This window comes from Helianthus annuus, chromosome 15, assembly GCF_002127325.2.
Source record: "Helianthus annuus cultivar XRQ/B chromosome 15, HanXRQr2.0-SUNRISE, whole genome shotgun sequence".
Lineage (NCBI taxonomy): Eukaryota > Viridiplantae > Streptophyta > Magnoliopsida > Asterales > Asteraceae > Helianthus > Helianthus annuus.
This window is the reverse complement of record NC_035447.2, coordinates 13,487,624-13,502,619: the sequence shown is the minus strand read 5'-3', so window position 1 is coordinate 13,502,619 and position 14,996 is coordinate 13,487,624. Positions and strand designations below refer to the sequence as shown.

Genomic DNA, 14,996 nt, shown 5'->3' with positions numbered 1-14,996 from the left:
AGAACTAGACGAAAGTCACGAAACATCTATTATTATTCATTATATTTTCTTCTATTTTCTTAACTTTTTTTTCATAAGAAAAATGTACCGGATTAAAATTACCTAATTCGTACAAAACTCATATATTTACTCGTGTTAGAGAAATTCATTGTGTAATCCATTTTATCTAAACATGTTGTTGATGGGTTGTGAATGTATTCAGGGCCGGACTCAATCATTTTGATGGCCTAAAGCAAATTCAAAAACTCGAGGCCTTTTTCCCAAAAAAAAAAAAAACATTATTTGAGAAAAAAACCTCTTTTACCCGGGCTTGAGACCAGCAAAATAAACTAAAAGGTTTATTGTTGGCGAAGTTAACTTAATTTTTTTGTATTTTTATATATTTTTTGTATGTGTAAAGATAAGTTTAGCTCAACCCAAATATCATATATAATCTTTTTTAAGTTGTAGGCCCTATTGATTTGGAGGCCTAAAGCCCAAGACTCAAAATACTTGGGCTTAGGCCGGCCCTATGTATTACAATCAAGTTTGTAAACATATAGACGATTGTACGTTTTTTCTTCCTAAACATGACACATTCAATTACATGAGTTAAACACGACAACTCTTACTTTTTACCTAAAATTAAATACAAGATTCATAGCGTTAATGGGTGTTTGGGTTATACTTAAAAAGGGATAATGCGGTTTTAACCTCAAATTGACATAATCATTTAAAATAAAGTTTGCTATACAATACATGTAGAGATGGTTTTATTGTTTTAAGTTTAATAGTTGTTATAAACGCAAGACCTCGCAGAAAATGAATAAATGATTATTTTTTGGTATAATTATATGTGTAACTATTTCGAACCATTCGTGTATTTGTTTTTCTCTTCATTATCATAGATATTTTACAGTACAATTAAAAAAAAAAGTAGACACCTGAAAATTTGAAAGACAAAAAGTACGATACACAAAAGGTAGTTACGTAATGATACTAGTAAGAAGTCTGAGTTAGTAAGAATAGTGGGTATGGGGAGGCTAATCCCTATGAGGATGGGCCGTCACATCAGCGCCACGTAGGAGGGGCTTGCAGAGGATGGACCTAGGGGGTGGAGGATGAGGAACAATTAAAAAATATAAAACTTTATTTGATTTTAGAGAGAGATAGAGAGAGAGGAGAGACAAAGATGAGAGAGAGGAAGAAAGCAGGCCCGTCTTGCCCACGCTGGTTTAACATCACAAGCCAAGGGGGGGTGGGGGGGGGTGGGGGACCGGCGCCGGCCTTCGCCGGGCCTAAGCCGCCCCCCATACCCCTTGGTCTAATTATATGTGCTGAATCAGTAAGGGATCTAAATCATTAAGTGTTAAACTAGTAAGAGGTCTGAACCATTAAGAGCCAGTATAATGCTTAAGCGTTCAATAACAAATGTCTGACCATTCAGATTAGAGGTCTTAACAATTTAGACTCAGTATAAAACTTAACCATTCAGAGGCAAATGTCTGAATCTGCTTGCGAAACAAACAATCTGAACCATTAAGTGCTGAATCAGTAGGAGGTCTGAACAATTAAGAGTCTCATTAAGAGCTAAACAAACAACCCCTAAGCTGGTATTGTAGTCATCAAATTTCATTTTTTTAGTTGAATTACCAATTGTTAGTTCATTACAGTCGCACTTCTTTTAGCTTAACATTTTGATTATACATGAGCATAAAATAAATACACGAAATAAATTTATATTTTTCACAATCATAAAAGGTAAGAAACCTGTTTTCCACAAACACTAATATATAAATACATCAAAAATAATTACTTTCATTAATTTTACAAGCTAACTTATAAAAATAAACAAAAATTAAAAAAAATTGCGGTCCCTCAACTCTTCACTTCTTCATTTTCACCACTAAACTTACTTTTCTTTTTTCTAACTCTATGGAAGTCATGAACTCAAATGAATACACATTGTTAGGGAAATTATTCTACTTTCTGAAAAGACAGAATAATTGAAGAGAGTGGACAAAAAAAGAACAAAAATGCAATCAAATTTCATGGTTGGTGGAATCCGATCAATCATTCCACTTTTTGCATCATTTTTAAGTCGAATTCTATCCATCTTTCTATTTCTGAATTTAGCATGATGGCAGATAAATCCAACTCCAGCCTAAGCTCGAGTAACAACTATGACGATCCCCAGCGTCGGTTCAAACAGCCAGTCGAGGTTGAATTCGCCTCCGAAGACGAAGGATGGAGTTCAGAGAGTTCCGACACGTCAAGATGGAGTGTGGCGGCTAGTTTACGAGATCTCGCAGAGTGTATGATGAGAAGACAAGCAGCAGAGCTTGAGATGATGAAGACGAGAGAGATGGTAAGGATTGAGGCGGAGAATCGGCGATTAGAGAGGGAGACCGAGTTGACAGAGATGATGTTGAAGACCCAGTTGCAGCTTACGTCGTTTATATGTTCACAAGCATGTGACCGGAAACGAAAGCGCGGTGAAGAAGACAGTAGTGACCCACCGGTGTCCGCAGAAAGGTGAAACCTTTAGCATCTTCATTAACAAACCCAACTTTGTGGTTACATATATTCATATGAAGATATTTAAATTTGCATTTATTAAGGTTTTTTGGATTGATAAATAAATCTTGTAAAATGCTTTGTTATGTAATGCAGGAAAGGAGCAATGTTACTAAGCTTACTCCACTTCAATTTCGGCATATGATATGCGTTAAATTTCATGTATGCCATATTTCTTCTTGTAACCAAATATTAATCGATAAAAACCTATATCTTATCCAGATATCCAACATTATTTACATATATAGCCAGTCTGTCGGTTTAAGATAAAATTGTTCTTAGAGGAAGGCATACTTGGGGGGAGAGCTATGGTCGCGTTCGCGTTTCGGGGTTGCAGATGCGGCAAGTAGAACCTTATGTCGTTCTAAAGCGCTCTCGATGTACTCTTGGAGTGGTGGAAGAGAAGCACCATCTTCATCTTTCTGTACTTGACCTCGTATAACCTATCATTAACAAAAACAGTAACATTAAACTACTTGCAAGTTGCAACATCGTACATTTGTCATACAACATAGACATTGGTTACCTTTGACGCCCAACGCCTCTCTGCTTGTTGACACACATCTCGAATATCTCGTCCAGACATTCTGGATTGTAAATAATGCAGTTAGAAGCAGCGATAACAATAACAATAACTTTAACTACAAATATGCATTATGCACATCTACATGAATAAGAAAGAGTGATTTACGTACTCTTCAGTAGCTGCAGCAAATTCAACCAACTCGGTCTTTGTTAAGTGTTTTGCATATTGAGCTGCTATCTCCTGACGAGTGTGTTGATCAGGTAGGCCAAAAGTTATCATGGAGTCAAACCGACTGAAAAAGAGTTGACAGATTAGAAAACTCAAAAACTGTTTTGCTTCTTCAATTATAAGAGATCACGTTATGTTTAAAAACAAAACGAATACGCACCTTAGTAAAGCAGGATCAAGATCTTGTTTTCTATTGGTTGCAGCTATCACGACTACTTTTTTGTCCTGCTCGAACCCATCAATCTGCAATATAGGGGTAAACATAAACATGTATGGTAGGCAAGGTTGACTATTTCAAAACAGTCAACGCTCTTCGACAATTCAGGGGTCTACGCGTAAGGGAAAGAAACGTTACCTGACGTAATATGACCGACAAGATTCTACGAGTAGCTTCATGAGTTTCACTATCACGAGAAGTAGCAAAGGAATCAACCTGTTTTACAATCAGATATGGTTGAAACTAAACATAAGACATGTATATTACTTCCTATGCAGTTAATATCGGTGATATATGATATATCGGTTATCGGTCTTCATGTAAAATATCAGTTTCAAATATCGGTCAAAATATTGGTACCGATAATATCGGCGATATTGACCGATATTTGAGCAATATATCACCGATTTTCCCGATATCAGTACCTTTCTTCTTAGTTCTACCATCCGTCTTTCTTCTTATTGCTGTTATCAGTGTTTTAAGTCTTAATTGTTAGTGTTAAATGTTAGTGTTTTAAGTCTTAATGAGTTCCTACTTGCTACAATTGTTAGTGTTTTGCAAGTTGCAAAAGGTTAATTTGTTAATGGTAGGAGAGTATGCTGAATTGTTAGTGTTAAAACTGCTATATCCATAAAATTTTGCATGATATTAAAACTAACGATATCCCACCGTGATAAGCAATATCTCAATATCGGTCCTTGACCGATATCCGATTTTTTTACCGCATTTACTACTTGGATTACTTCACAAGAATGTCGTATGCAATGCATCTATACCTCATCGAGGAATATGATTGCACCATTGGGAATTTCATTAGCAAGCGTAAACACTTTTCCCAATAACCTTTCACTTTCGCCAAAATATTTTGACATGATCACCTCCAATGGCACGTATAACAATGGGGCACCCTGCATAATATAACAGTAATTATCAAAATATAGATCTTATAAATATGCTAATACACACTACCAACAAGCATATGGATTGCTTTGCAATATATAAAAATAATAAAGGAATGCTTGATAGCAATGAGAAGAACAAATTACCGCTTGATTAGCTATAACACGAGCACAGGATGTCTTCCCGGTACCTGATATTTAAACAAGAAAACAAGTGAAGCACATTAGTTTCACGCCAACTAAAGTCAAGATACACAACTACCCTTGGGTGTAAGCTAGAGTGAAATTTATTACTTTAGTTTCGAATTCCACATTCGGATGAAAAGGAAGATCTTACCAAAGCTTTGAGGTTGAGGATGTCCAACAGAAAGGGCATTTACAAAGAGACCCAAAGCATAAAAAGGAATAAACCGAAAGTTACTTGTAGTGCAAAGATAACAAACTTGTAGATAATAGAATTGGGAGCACATATACCAACACTTCCAAATTTGCTTTTGCAAAACCGTACACTAGTTTAAAAACTAAATTAAATCTCAAACCAGCAATTAGTATTAAGCAACTAATAACTAATAAGATGGAGCAAGTTCGGAATTATTAGAGAAACTAAAATATTGTCGAATCTTCTTATATGATTCCAGTGCATAGAGTTTAAAAGATAGGAAAATTGGGTTGCGGTTAGGGGTGTGAATTTTTGACACGACACAGGTTTGGGTTGGTTTCAAGTCGAACCTGCTTAGCTAAATGGGTAAGGTTAGTGTCAACACGACAAGTTCACAGGTTGACCCGTTTAACCTCATTATTTTTATTTTATTTTCTAAATATGTGTTTTATGTCATAAATTAAATTGGCTTGGTATTCTAAGCCAAAATTTAAAAATTAAAAGAGAAACTGACATAAGATTTTATCTTTATAAATTATAATGTATATGTTTTTATACATGTCTTTTTTTGTTGTAAAAATGTAAATCTAGAGTACTAATATGAAAAAAAAAAAAAAGTTTAAACAGGTCATGTACGTGTCAACCCGCGAATATTCATGCCGTATTCGTGTCCATATCTCTGACACAATTTTCAAATTTGGGCCGTGTTTGGGTCGAACACAACACGTTTAGCATCCCTAGTTACAGTTGAGCAAACTGTTGCTACATTCTCACTGAATTAGGCAAAGTTATTATAATGAGTTCGATTATGATATGAGCTTTTTATCTTCTATGTAAAATCCCACATATAGCATAGTTACATATATCCAGAACATATTCACAAAGATGCTAAAGCCACGAGAAAAACCTGGTGGACCTTCGAACAGTACCGCTCGAGGTCTATTTGTCTCAAACTTGCACCGGGTCCCATGAGCAATTTCATCATAAACCTCAGGACTCTGCAAAGCTAGCAGTATCGTGTCTTCTATATCTCTAGATACAAACAATCAAAATTCTAAAACTTAACCCAACAAGCTTCTTTACAACAGATCCATTATTTGTGATGCTTCAACACATGAAAAGACATACGTACCCTTCTAGTACGTGCCATACCTTTTCTGCTGATTATATCCCGCAATGTTTTCCCATGAAATCTCGGACTTCGAGTCCTCTAATTTCGGCTCCTTAAGCCCATAGATCTTCACCCCCATGCCCTCGAGACTAGCGACCGATTTATCCATCGATGGGTTACGCGCGGTATCGCCTCTCCGGTCCGAAACCCTATTTGGTCCCCCTCCTGCCAACTTTAACACGGATACCAAAGCATCAAGCTCGTCAGCAGTAAAGCTCCCTTGCTTCATGAACTCCATTTCCTACATATGTTTTAATAAGAGATTAAAATAAAGCATGTTAAATGGAAATATAGAAGTTAAGAGTTTGAAGGGATTGGAGATAACTGCTTTATCAGAACTAATGAGCGATCGGAATATCAGAACGCAAAGATCTCCGTCATCTGGATTTGCATCAGAATCGTTATCATCCTTGACGCCTTCCTTCTGGACCACGGGACGGTTGAGCGTTAACTGCCACGCAACACCACTGGGATTGAACATGACAAACCATCATAAGTAATGGCTGCAACTTGGAGCAAAATTAATATGCAGATGAAAGTAAAGGCTTTAAACTTACCTATCCCAAGCGCGTAAATTCATATCCGCACCTGTTGCTCGCTCCTCAACTTTGACACCAAGATGTGCAACAATGTTTGAAATCAAAAGTGCAATTTCACATGTAGGAGGAACTTGGAACTTAATTGTAACCTGCAGTGTAACATCAAATAAGTTGCATATACAAGCACTGCCAAGGATATTATAAGCATCTCATCAATATTCAATACAGACGATGGTTTTATAAAACATGAAATACCAGTAATACAGAACCTCCAGGGTACGGATAAAATTTCAGAAACATAGCATGAGTATAAGCATACAGCCATACACACAATCAAAAAGAGTAAACCCTATGATAATAGATGCCCTAAATTTTTTTATTTTTTTGAACATCAATCTAATGTACGCATAGGTTCGAGATAACTTCAGCAGAGTTCAGCTAACCAATACGAACATCAAGAGTTACTATCGTAAATATCAAGAAAACATAGTTCCTTACAAAATTAAAGAAACAAATAAACAATAAAAAATACAGGATGTTGTAGGGAGTTATATAGATAGTGGTTCCAGAAGGTCGACATTTTCTTTTTCTCGTGATAAAAGAAAGGTGGTCCCACCCAATTGATATATCAAGAACATTGATTGATCAGGCAAACTTAACAGCTAACACCATCAGAATGAATAGTACCCTATCAAGTTGATAATAAAGTTAAATTGACATATTCAAAAGCAGTAGATAATCTGATATTAAAGTTGTAATGGTTTTTGATAGCACCCATGAGCTCTCAAGTAACTACAACTTTCTAGTTTTTACTTTTTACATTAACCACTGTGATAGAAGAGTGGTCTCGCTAACAGTGGCTTAGTTGTGGTTAGTAGGGCTGCAAACGAACCGAACGTTCAGCGAACAGTTTGTGAACCGTTCGGCAGGAAGTCGTTTTTGTTCGTTCGATTAACTTAATGAATGAACACGGACAAGAAATTTTGTTCGGTTAGCTTAGCGAACGAACACGAACAAATGTCTCGTTCGTTCGATTGCGTTCGTGAACGTTCGGTAATATGCTCGGTTATGTTCGTTCATGTTCGTCTGTTTATCTTCGTTCGTGTTCGTTTGATTACATTAAAAATAAATAAATAACAAACCTTTTATCTAAACATGTTAAAATCCTGAAACTCTATTTTTTCTAAGTTAACTAAAATTTGGACATTTAGCTTTTTTTTTGCGATAATTATGTCTAAGTTAGCAGACTTCTTGTGTTTTCATTTATCATTTGATTGTTGTATTTAACTACTTATGTCCAATGTTTAAGGTTAACAACGTTTTTATTTTTTATTTTCAAGTTAAATGTTCGTTTACGTTCGTTTTATCTCGTCTGCGTTCGTATGTGTTCGAGATCAATGTCCATGAACTGATCGCGAACAACTAAAATTTCCTTAACGAACGGACACGAACATAAACTTATGTTCGGCATGTGTTCGTGAACAGTTCATGCACATGTTAATTTCCTTAACGAACGAATACGAACATGGCCTTTTCGTGTTCGTTCGGTTCGATTACAGCCCTAGTGGTTAGGAATGAAATAGAGGAGAGCATACTAGTTCAATAAATTTTGATTCTACACCATCGTAGAAACACTTCACTTAGTATATAATACCCAATCCAGTTAGAGAATAAGGATATACAACTCCAATATGATTTACTAGAAAATATAACCACCCAAGCAAACTTCAAATTAGATCAAGTGCATTAGATACAGAAAGCAATTGAATAACCTTTTGGCCCTTCACAGCAACTGTAAACCGGGGATAAGAACCATACAACATCCCTTTGCTTTTAAGCAAATTTTCTAATCGAACTCTTTCTTTTTTGGCAATAGCCTCCATATCAACGTGCGTTGAAGGTGCTTTAGGTGGCAAAGGTGTTTTAGCCTCAGCCTGTACAAAAACAAAAATCTTAATAACGCATTTTAAAACTTGAAATGTAAAAAGAAACTTGTGAGTTGTGACTCGCTAGTTAGTCCAGTGGAAGCAAAAAAATAGAATACGAAGTTACGAACATTGATTATTGACACTGCTGGTAAGATAAATCGACAAGATAACAATTTCATACAAACCTCAGGTGCATCCGCATAGGCCACATCTACTAGACCAAATCCAAGCAACCCTGCTAGCATAGCAGGGAGAATATTTAATCCATGAGCATTTGTTGAGCCCCAGGCCTTATCATTGTAAGGGTGGCCGTTGTGCTTGAAAGTACCTGCAAGCGCCAATTCTGAGCTTGTGAAAAGACTGACATGCGCTCACAGAATTTCACTTGTTTGATAATACATTAATATTAATAACAAAATTTACAATATCATCTCCTCCATCCCAATATACAAATTGACCTTTGCAAACACACAAACGGCAACTAAATCTCTAGAAATCCCATAAAGAAGCTAATGTCACACTGGGTGAGCAAACCTTAACCATTAACCGATATTAACCGATAACCAAACCGAAGTAACTAATAACCGAGATTAACTAACCGATTAATTGGTTATGGTTATGGTTATGGTTATGGTTATGGTTAAGGGTATGAGGGTATCCCTTAACTGAACGTTAACTCAACTGAACTGAACCGGCAAGAAATAACAGATGCTTATGTCGAGATCAATATATGTATAGAGTTAAGTTCCCGTGAAAATAAAATAAACGTACGTAACGTACGAATTGAAAGAAAAGTCAAAAAAGTGGCGGTGTCATTTTGGTAATTATCACCAAGTTCAAAATTACTCTAGTAGAGTAATTTTGAGCTTCTGTAGAGTAATTTTGTAAATGTTCAGGTAGAGTAATTTTGGCCGTGTAGGGTAATTATCAAAATTGTAGGGTAATTATCAAAATTACACCAACCCCCCCCCCCCCCAAAAAAAAAAAAACCCTAAAAAAACCTAAACCATTGTAAATGTTCATGTAGAGTAATTTTGGTCGTGTAGGGTAATTATCAAAATTACGCCAACCCCCCCCCCCCCCCAAAAAAAAAAAAAAAAACCTAACCCCCCCCCCAACTAAAAGCTAAAAACTAAACCATAAAGCTAAACCCCATAACTAAATGCTAACAAATTACTCTGCAAGACATTTTCCAAAATTACTCTACTAGAGTAATTTGATAATTACCCTACATTTCCCAAAATTACTCGGAGATGCTCAAAATTACTCTACAAGACACTTTTTGCTTTTTCCCCAGTTATTTTGAAGTTGCTCATAATTACCAAAATGACACCGCCACTTTTTGCTTTTTCCCTCAATGCGTACGTTTCGTACGTTAATATTATTTTTATTTGATCCTTTACCTATATGTATATACGTATATATAATTATAGAGTGGGGATCCTACGAAAAGTGTGTTTTTCCTAAAAAGTGTAAAAAGTCATAAAACACAATAATTTCAGACATAAAACACAACTAAAACTCACAAATAATAGAATGAATATTACTAAAACACCATATTCAAACTCTAATAGTCCATAAAAACTTCAAACACACCATCGTAGAACTATGAATATAAAACACACAATGCTAAACAACATAAAACACAATAATATTTGCCATTCCACAATCAGAGCCTTAACATCTAAAACATAACACAAAACCCACATAAATGATGTTTTAGTAATCTTCATCATATTATTTGTGGGTTTTTGGTGTGTTTTATGGTTGACATTATGGTGTTTTATGACTTTTTACACTTTTTAGGAAATTTGGACTTTCTGGCCAACTCCTATCCTATAATTATATATGGATTGGGTATATGTGTCAATGTTTTAATGAAAAACTTTAACTGATTCTTTAAATGTGTTTCAGTGATCAGGAATAAGTTAACCGATTCTTTTTCCACGTTCATTTAGTTCAAACATGGCTTGGTTAACTAACCGAAATTAACCAAAACCGAAGTTCGGTTATGGTTACGGTTAATAAAATCCCATAACCGAAGCCAGCGGTTATGATTAAGGGTAAAAACCTAACGAAACCGCGATTTGCGCACCACTAGATCAAAGTGTATCTCTAGCAATACAATAGAGTAAGTACTTATAACATATGCACAACCTATAAGAGATTAAACTTTGCAATTAATTAAAATTTAGTTGTGAAATACATACATGATTTGTGGCTATTAAATTTGACAACAACTAAGCAATAAACCTAAAAAAAACCTATCAGTCAAAATTCCAAACAGAGTGACTACTTAACAAGAGTATGATCAACTGATATTATCCGAAATTGAAAACAAGAAGCAATAATAAACTAGAAACAAGAGATATTTAGAAACAAAAACAAGCAAATTAATGGACATACAGTAAGAGAGGTGGCGCAGAGGCGGAATCGAAGGGGTTAGGGTTTTGCGAAATGAGATTGTACGGCAGGACTGAATTGTTCTAGCAAGATGACGGATTGACGCCATGAAAAGTTGCCGATCTCGTTGTAAATTGGAGTGCTATTCGGTCTTGTCGTTGAGGAACAATGGCGCGCAACCATGAACCACCTGCAACTCTGTAACTTCTAGAATTTATTGGACTTCGTTGATTTCCTGGGCTGGGCTGGGCTGGGCTGAACAGATTGGGCTTGTTTCAAAAGTAAAAAATAGAGTGAAATTTGAAACTTCGGGGCTATTTTTCATATTTGGTTTCATACCGGGTTCAGGTATGTCGGGTATTGAAAAATCGGGTACTGAGGAAAAAACCTAACGTTGTGTAATAGAGTAGGGTAAGGTATGGAAACGGGTTTGTTTTCTTTTTATTTTTACACAAAATGAATTTGTTTTAAATTCAAACTAGTTGATTTTCTGACCCCACGTTGCTGTGGGGATCTAATGTCTGCAAAACGCGTGCCGACAACGGTAAGTGGATACCAAATATCAAAACATAGATAAAAATGATGTAGTAACGATAGTTACTCCGTCTTAAAAATGATTTTAAAAAATCTAATATATAATAGTAGGACCCACATATTCTACACATTGAAAATTCGGTTGTTTTCAGTTCAGTTATGACGTTACTAACACGTTAAAATATGTATGAGCTCGGTACCGGTAATGGCACCGAAAGTACCGATCCCGAAAATAATTGAAATTAGGTACCGGCACCGAAAATGCTCGGTACTATACGGTATGGTATTTGAAGGTAAAAATAAGTAAATACAGGTATGGTTTTTACACAAAATGAATTTGTTTTAAATTCAAATTTGCTTGTGTTTTGTAAAAGAGAGTAAAGTTCTTTTTGAATCCCTATGGTTGTGTATTTTAACCATTTGAATCCAAAAGTTAAACATGTCTTGATTTGAGTCTCTATGGTTTGTATTTTTAACCATTTGAATCCAAAACGCAAACCTCATCCAAATCATGGACTAAAAGGGTTGGATTCAAAGGGTTAAAAATACAAACCACAGAGACTCAAATGGGTGGATGAGGTTCCATTTTGGATTCAAAGGGTTAAAAATACAAACCACAGGGACTCAAATTAAGACAAGTTTGGTTTTTGGATTCAAATAGTTAAAATGCATAAACCACGGGGACTCAAAAAGGACTTTACTCTTTGTAAAAATAACTATAATAAGTTAGAACAATGTACTTTAGATGGTTTGTAAAGTGTTTTTTGTGCGGTTTTGAGATTTCAGAGTGTTGTGATTATACCAAAATATCAACTGCCTATTTATAATAAAACATGAGAGCCAAAATGGGTAAAGAAAATGCAAAAATGGGTGAAAACCGTTTTAACGGCTTTGGGTAGGGTAAAATACCTAGGTTCGGGTATTTTAAAACCCGGTTTTAGGTAGAGTTTTGAATTCGTTTTGGGTTTGGTTGTGACATCTGTGCTTGTAATCATTGTAAACAATTCAGTTATCAATGGAATAAAGTTATTTGATCCCAATGTTTGTTTGTCTGTGTTTGATGTTTTTCATGTTTTGACTTTTATTCGATTAAACTCTATATCGCTTTCTGAAGAATTATACGCAAACTGGTGCGTAAACGTAATCAGTTTAACGCGACAAATATTCCGGAACATCAATTTATGCTTAACATACCTTAAATAACCTTTACATAACTTAGAAATAAGTTTTGAAGGCTTTGGTATGGCAAAATCAAGTCTATTCGCTTACAGGGACTAAAATTGACAAACTGCGAAAGTATGCCAATTTGAACTGTAACAATCATTCCGGAACATAACCATAAGTTAAACACACCCTAAATATCATTTACATAGCTTAGAAATAGGCTTTGAGCGGTTCGGTGTGCTAAAATAAACTTTATGCTCATTCAGGGACTAAAAGCGTCAAAAAGTGCATAAGTTTGCATTTTCGCGCATAACTTACGTTCTCAATACATCCGGACATCCAAAAATTTATGTAATCATTAAAATATTATGTTTTAGTGATTGGCTTGTTAAAAATCCATTCGTCGCGCAATTTGGACCGTTTTTGCGTGCGATCGTGCGGCCAAACGAACCGACATCCAAAATATTTTTGAGCACATTTTAAGTTCCCCATACTTTAACTTCATATTTGAGCCTTAAAATGAGGTTAACGGAGCTTAAACGTGTCAAAACGCATCAAAAATCAAGTTCGGAGACACAGGTGCCTGTCCTGCCATTTTACCAAACTTTCTGCCAGCAAGCATGGTCCTTACGGACCGTAAGGGACCACATACGGTCCGTAAAGCTTGCCCAGATCAGCAGAAAGTTGGTTACAGCTATTTCCAGCTTGATCCCACCTTTGCACATGGTTTTGGGGCATTTCTAGGGGCTCCCCTGGCTTTGTAAATCTATGGGCTTGATGTGTACGGCTAGGATTGAATCTCGGATTACGAGGAACGATCCTAACGACTCTACCAAGTCTATAAATACCCTTCATTAAACCCACTTGAATTCTGAGATTTTCTCTAAGTTGAAGTGTAAAACACTTCATACCTGAGAAATACTTGGAATATCAATCTTGCGGGACCTTCTATAAGTATTCTTTCGTGTTTTTCTTTCGTTTTTAGCGTTAAAGTCAAACTGCGTTTGACTTTCTGCATTGACCAGTTTATGGTCAACGCGAAGTTCGTTTGAACTTCATAACGTGAGCGTAATCACGATGGTTATAGTCCCTAGTAACTATACCTACTGATTACCACGTTATCTAGGCTTAGTGACGAGTCGTAGTTTCGGTCAAAATGCGTGTTCTTGCGTGTTTTGTAACCAAACTACTTGTGGGTACCAAGACCCTTTGTCGTGATACCAAACCTGTTTTTAAACCTCGTTAAACATGTTCCAACATGTTTAACTCGTCACTTTTAGAATTGTGCTTGTATAGGGTCGTAAAGGTAAGCGATATAAACAATCGTTTATACTTTCGAACCCGACCCATTTGGTCGATCTTTAGGATCCGACCAAACACTTTAGGCGACCATAGTTGTATAGGGAATAACCTTCCGAGGTTATACCTTATGGTCACGTCTTTTAAGTAGTTGTATGATAAGTAGTTTTTATGCCTTAGGAAAACTTACCAAAATGCCCTTTTCACGCCAAAATTCATTTTAAGCCTATGTAACGAAATTTTTGACATCTGAACTGATTTGGCAACACTATTAAACATGTTAAGGCATATCTTGCTTGTCATAGGACTAGTTAGGCAATCCGAACGCGTTTTTACGCGAACAACGCGTTAAAGTAGCATAAGCTACCCAAATGGGTCGTAACGGGTCAAAAGCACATAGGATAGGTTTCGTTTTAGTATGAAGGCTTTGTTAAACCATATTACATAAGTTCCCACACTTATTTGGTTTACAAACCCTTGTACTACCCGATCCTCCGATAGGTCCGTTTATTAATGTAGATACCTATATTAGGTGCCGTTTGAATCCGTGATCTTCTAGCTTGCTTGGTGGATATCTAAAGTCTATTGAGCTCTCTCAAGTGAGTACATAGACCCCTCTTTTACTGTTTTCCAAACATTTTAGGGTGAAACACATGTGCCTACTTGTTACTTTCGTGCTTTTCATGTTTTTCACATCATATACTTGCTATGTTCACTAGTACGCATATAGTACATGATTTCATATATGTTTTGCTGTGTATGTTAACTTAGCATGCTGGCACATTGATTTACATTACATTGTTTTGCTATATATGTTTACTTGGCATATTAGCACATTGATTTACATTGCTTATCTGCTATGTATGTTTACTGAGCATGCTAGTACATTGATTTACATGACTTTTCTGCTTTGTATGTTAACTTAGCATACTTAGTGCATTGTTTTCATATAACATGTTTACATTTGGTATAACATTTGGTTTGTATAAACGGGACTTATATACATTCATTAACATTAGCTACGCCGCTCGGTAGTAAGTAATGGTACCATAGGACTTGACAAATCCCGTTCCTGACATCCTAGGTTTGTTTGGATGAAAGGAATGACTGAATCCGAAAACATTCTTTTGATAACCTTGACTTAGGGTTATCC

General features: G+C 35.9%; 2 protein-coding genes across 2 annotated transcripts; one reads left to right on the top strand and one right to left on the bottom strand.

Moving 5' to 3' along the window:
- The first annotated feature begins 1,925 nt into the window (after positions 1-1,925).
- On the top strand, positions 1,926-2,779 carry LOC110910810 (uncharacterized protein At4g22160). Its single transcript, XM_022155400.2, has 2 exons — positions 1,926-2,514; positions 2,653-2,779. Exons 1-2 carry the CDS (start codon positions 2,117-2,119, stop codon positions 2,699-2,701), a joined length of 447 nt encoding a protein of 148 aa, XP_022011092.1. The 5' UTR covers positions 1,926-2,116; the 3' UTR covers positions 2,702-2,779.
- LOC110910808 (probable 26S proteasome subunit rpt4) lies at positions 2,704-11,043 on the bottom strand. The gene is made up of 14 exons (XM_022155397.2): positions 10,850-11,043; positions 8,629-8,771; positions 8,288-8,449; positions 6,534-6,664; positions 6,302-6,443; positions 5,958-6,217; positions 5,713-5,837; positions 4,574-4,617; positions 4,304-4,435; positions 3,666-3,743; positions 3,471-3,553; positions 3,252-3,374; positions 3,083-3,143; positions 2,704-2,999 (listed from the first exon to the last, which is right to left on the bottom strand). The coding sequence occupies exons 1-14, from the start codon at positions 10,953-10,955 to the stop codon at positions 2,835-2,837; spliced, it is 1,755 nt and encodes a 584-aa protein (XP_022011089.1). The 5' UTR covers positions 10,956-11,043; the 3' UTR covers positions 2,704-2,834.
- Positions 11,044-14,996: the final 3,953 nt, after the last annotated feature.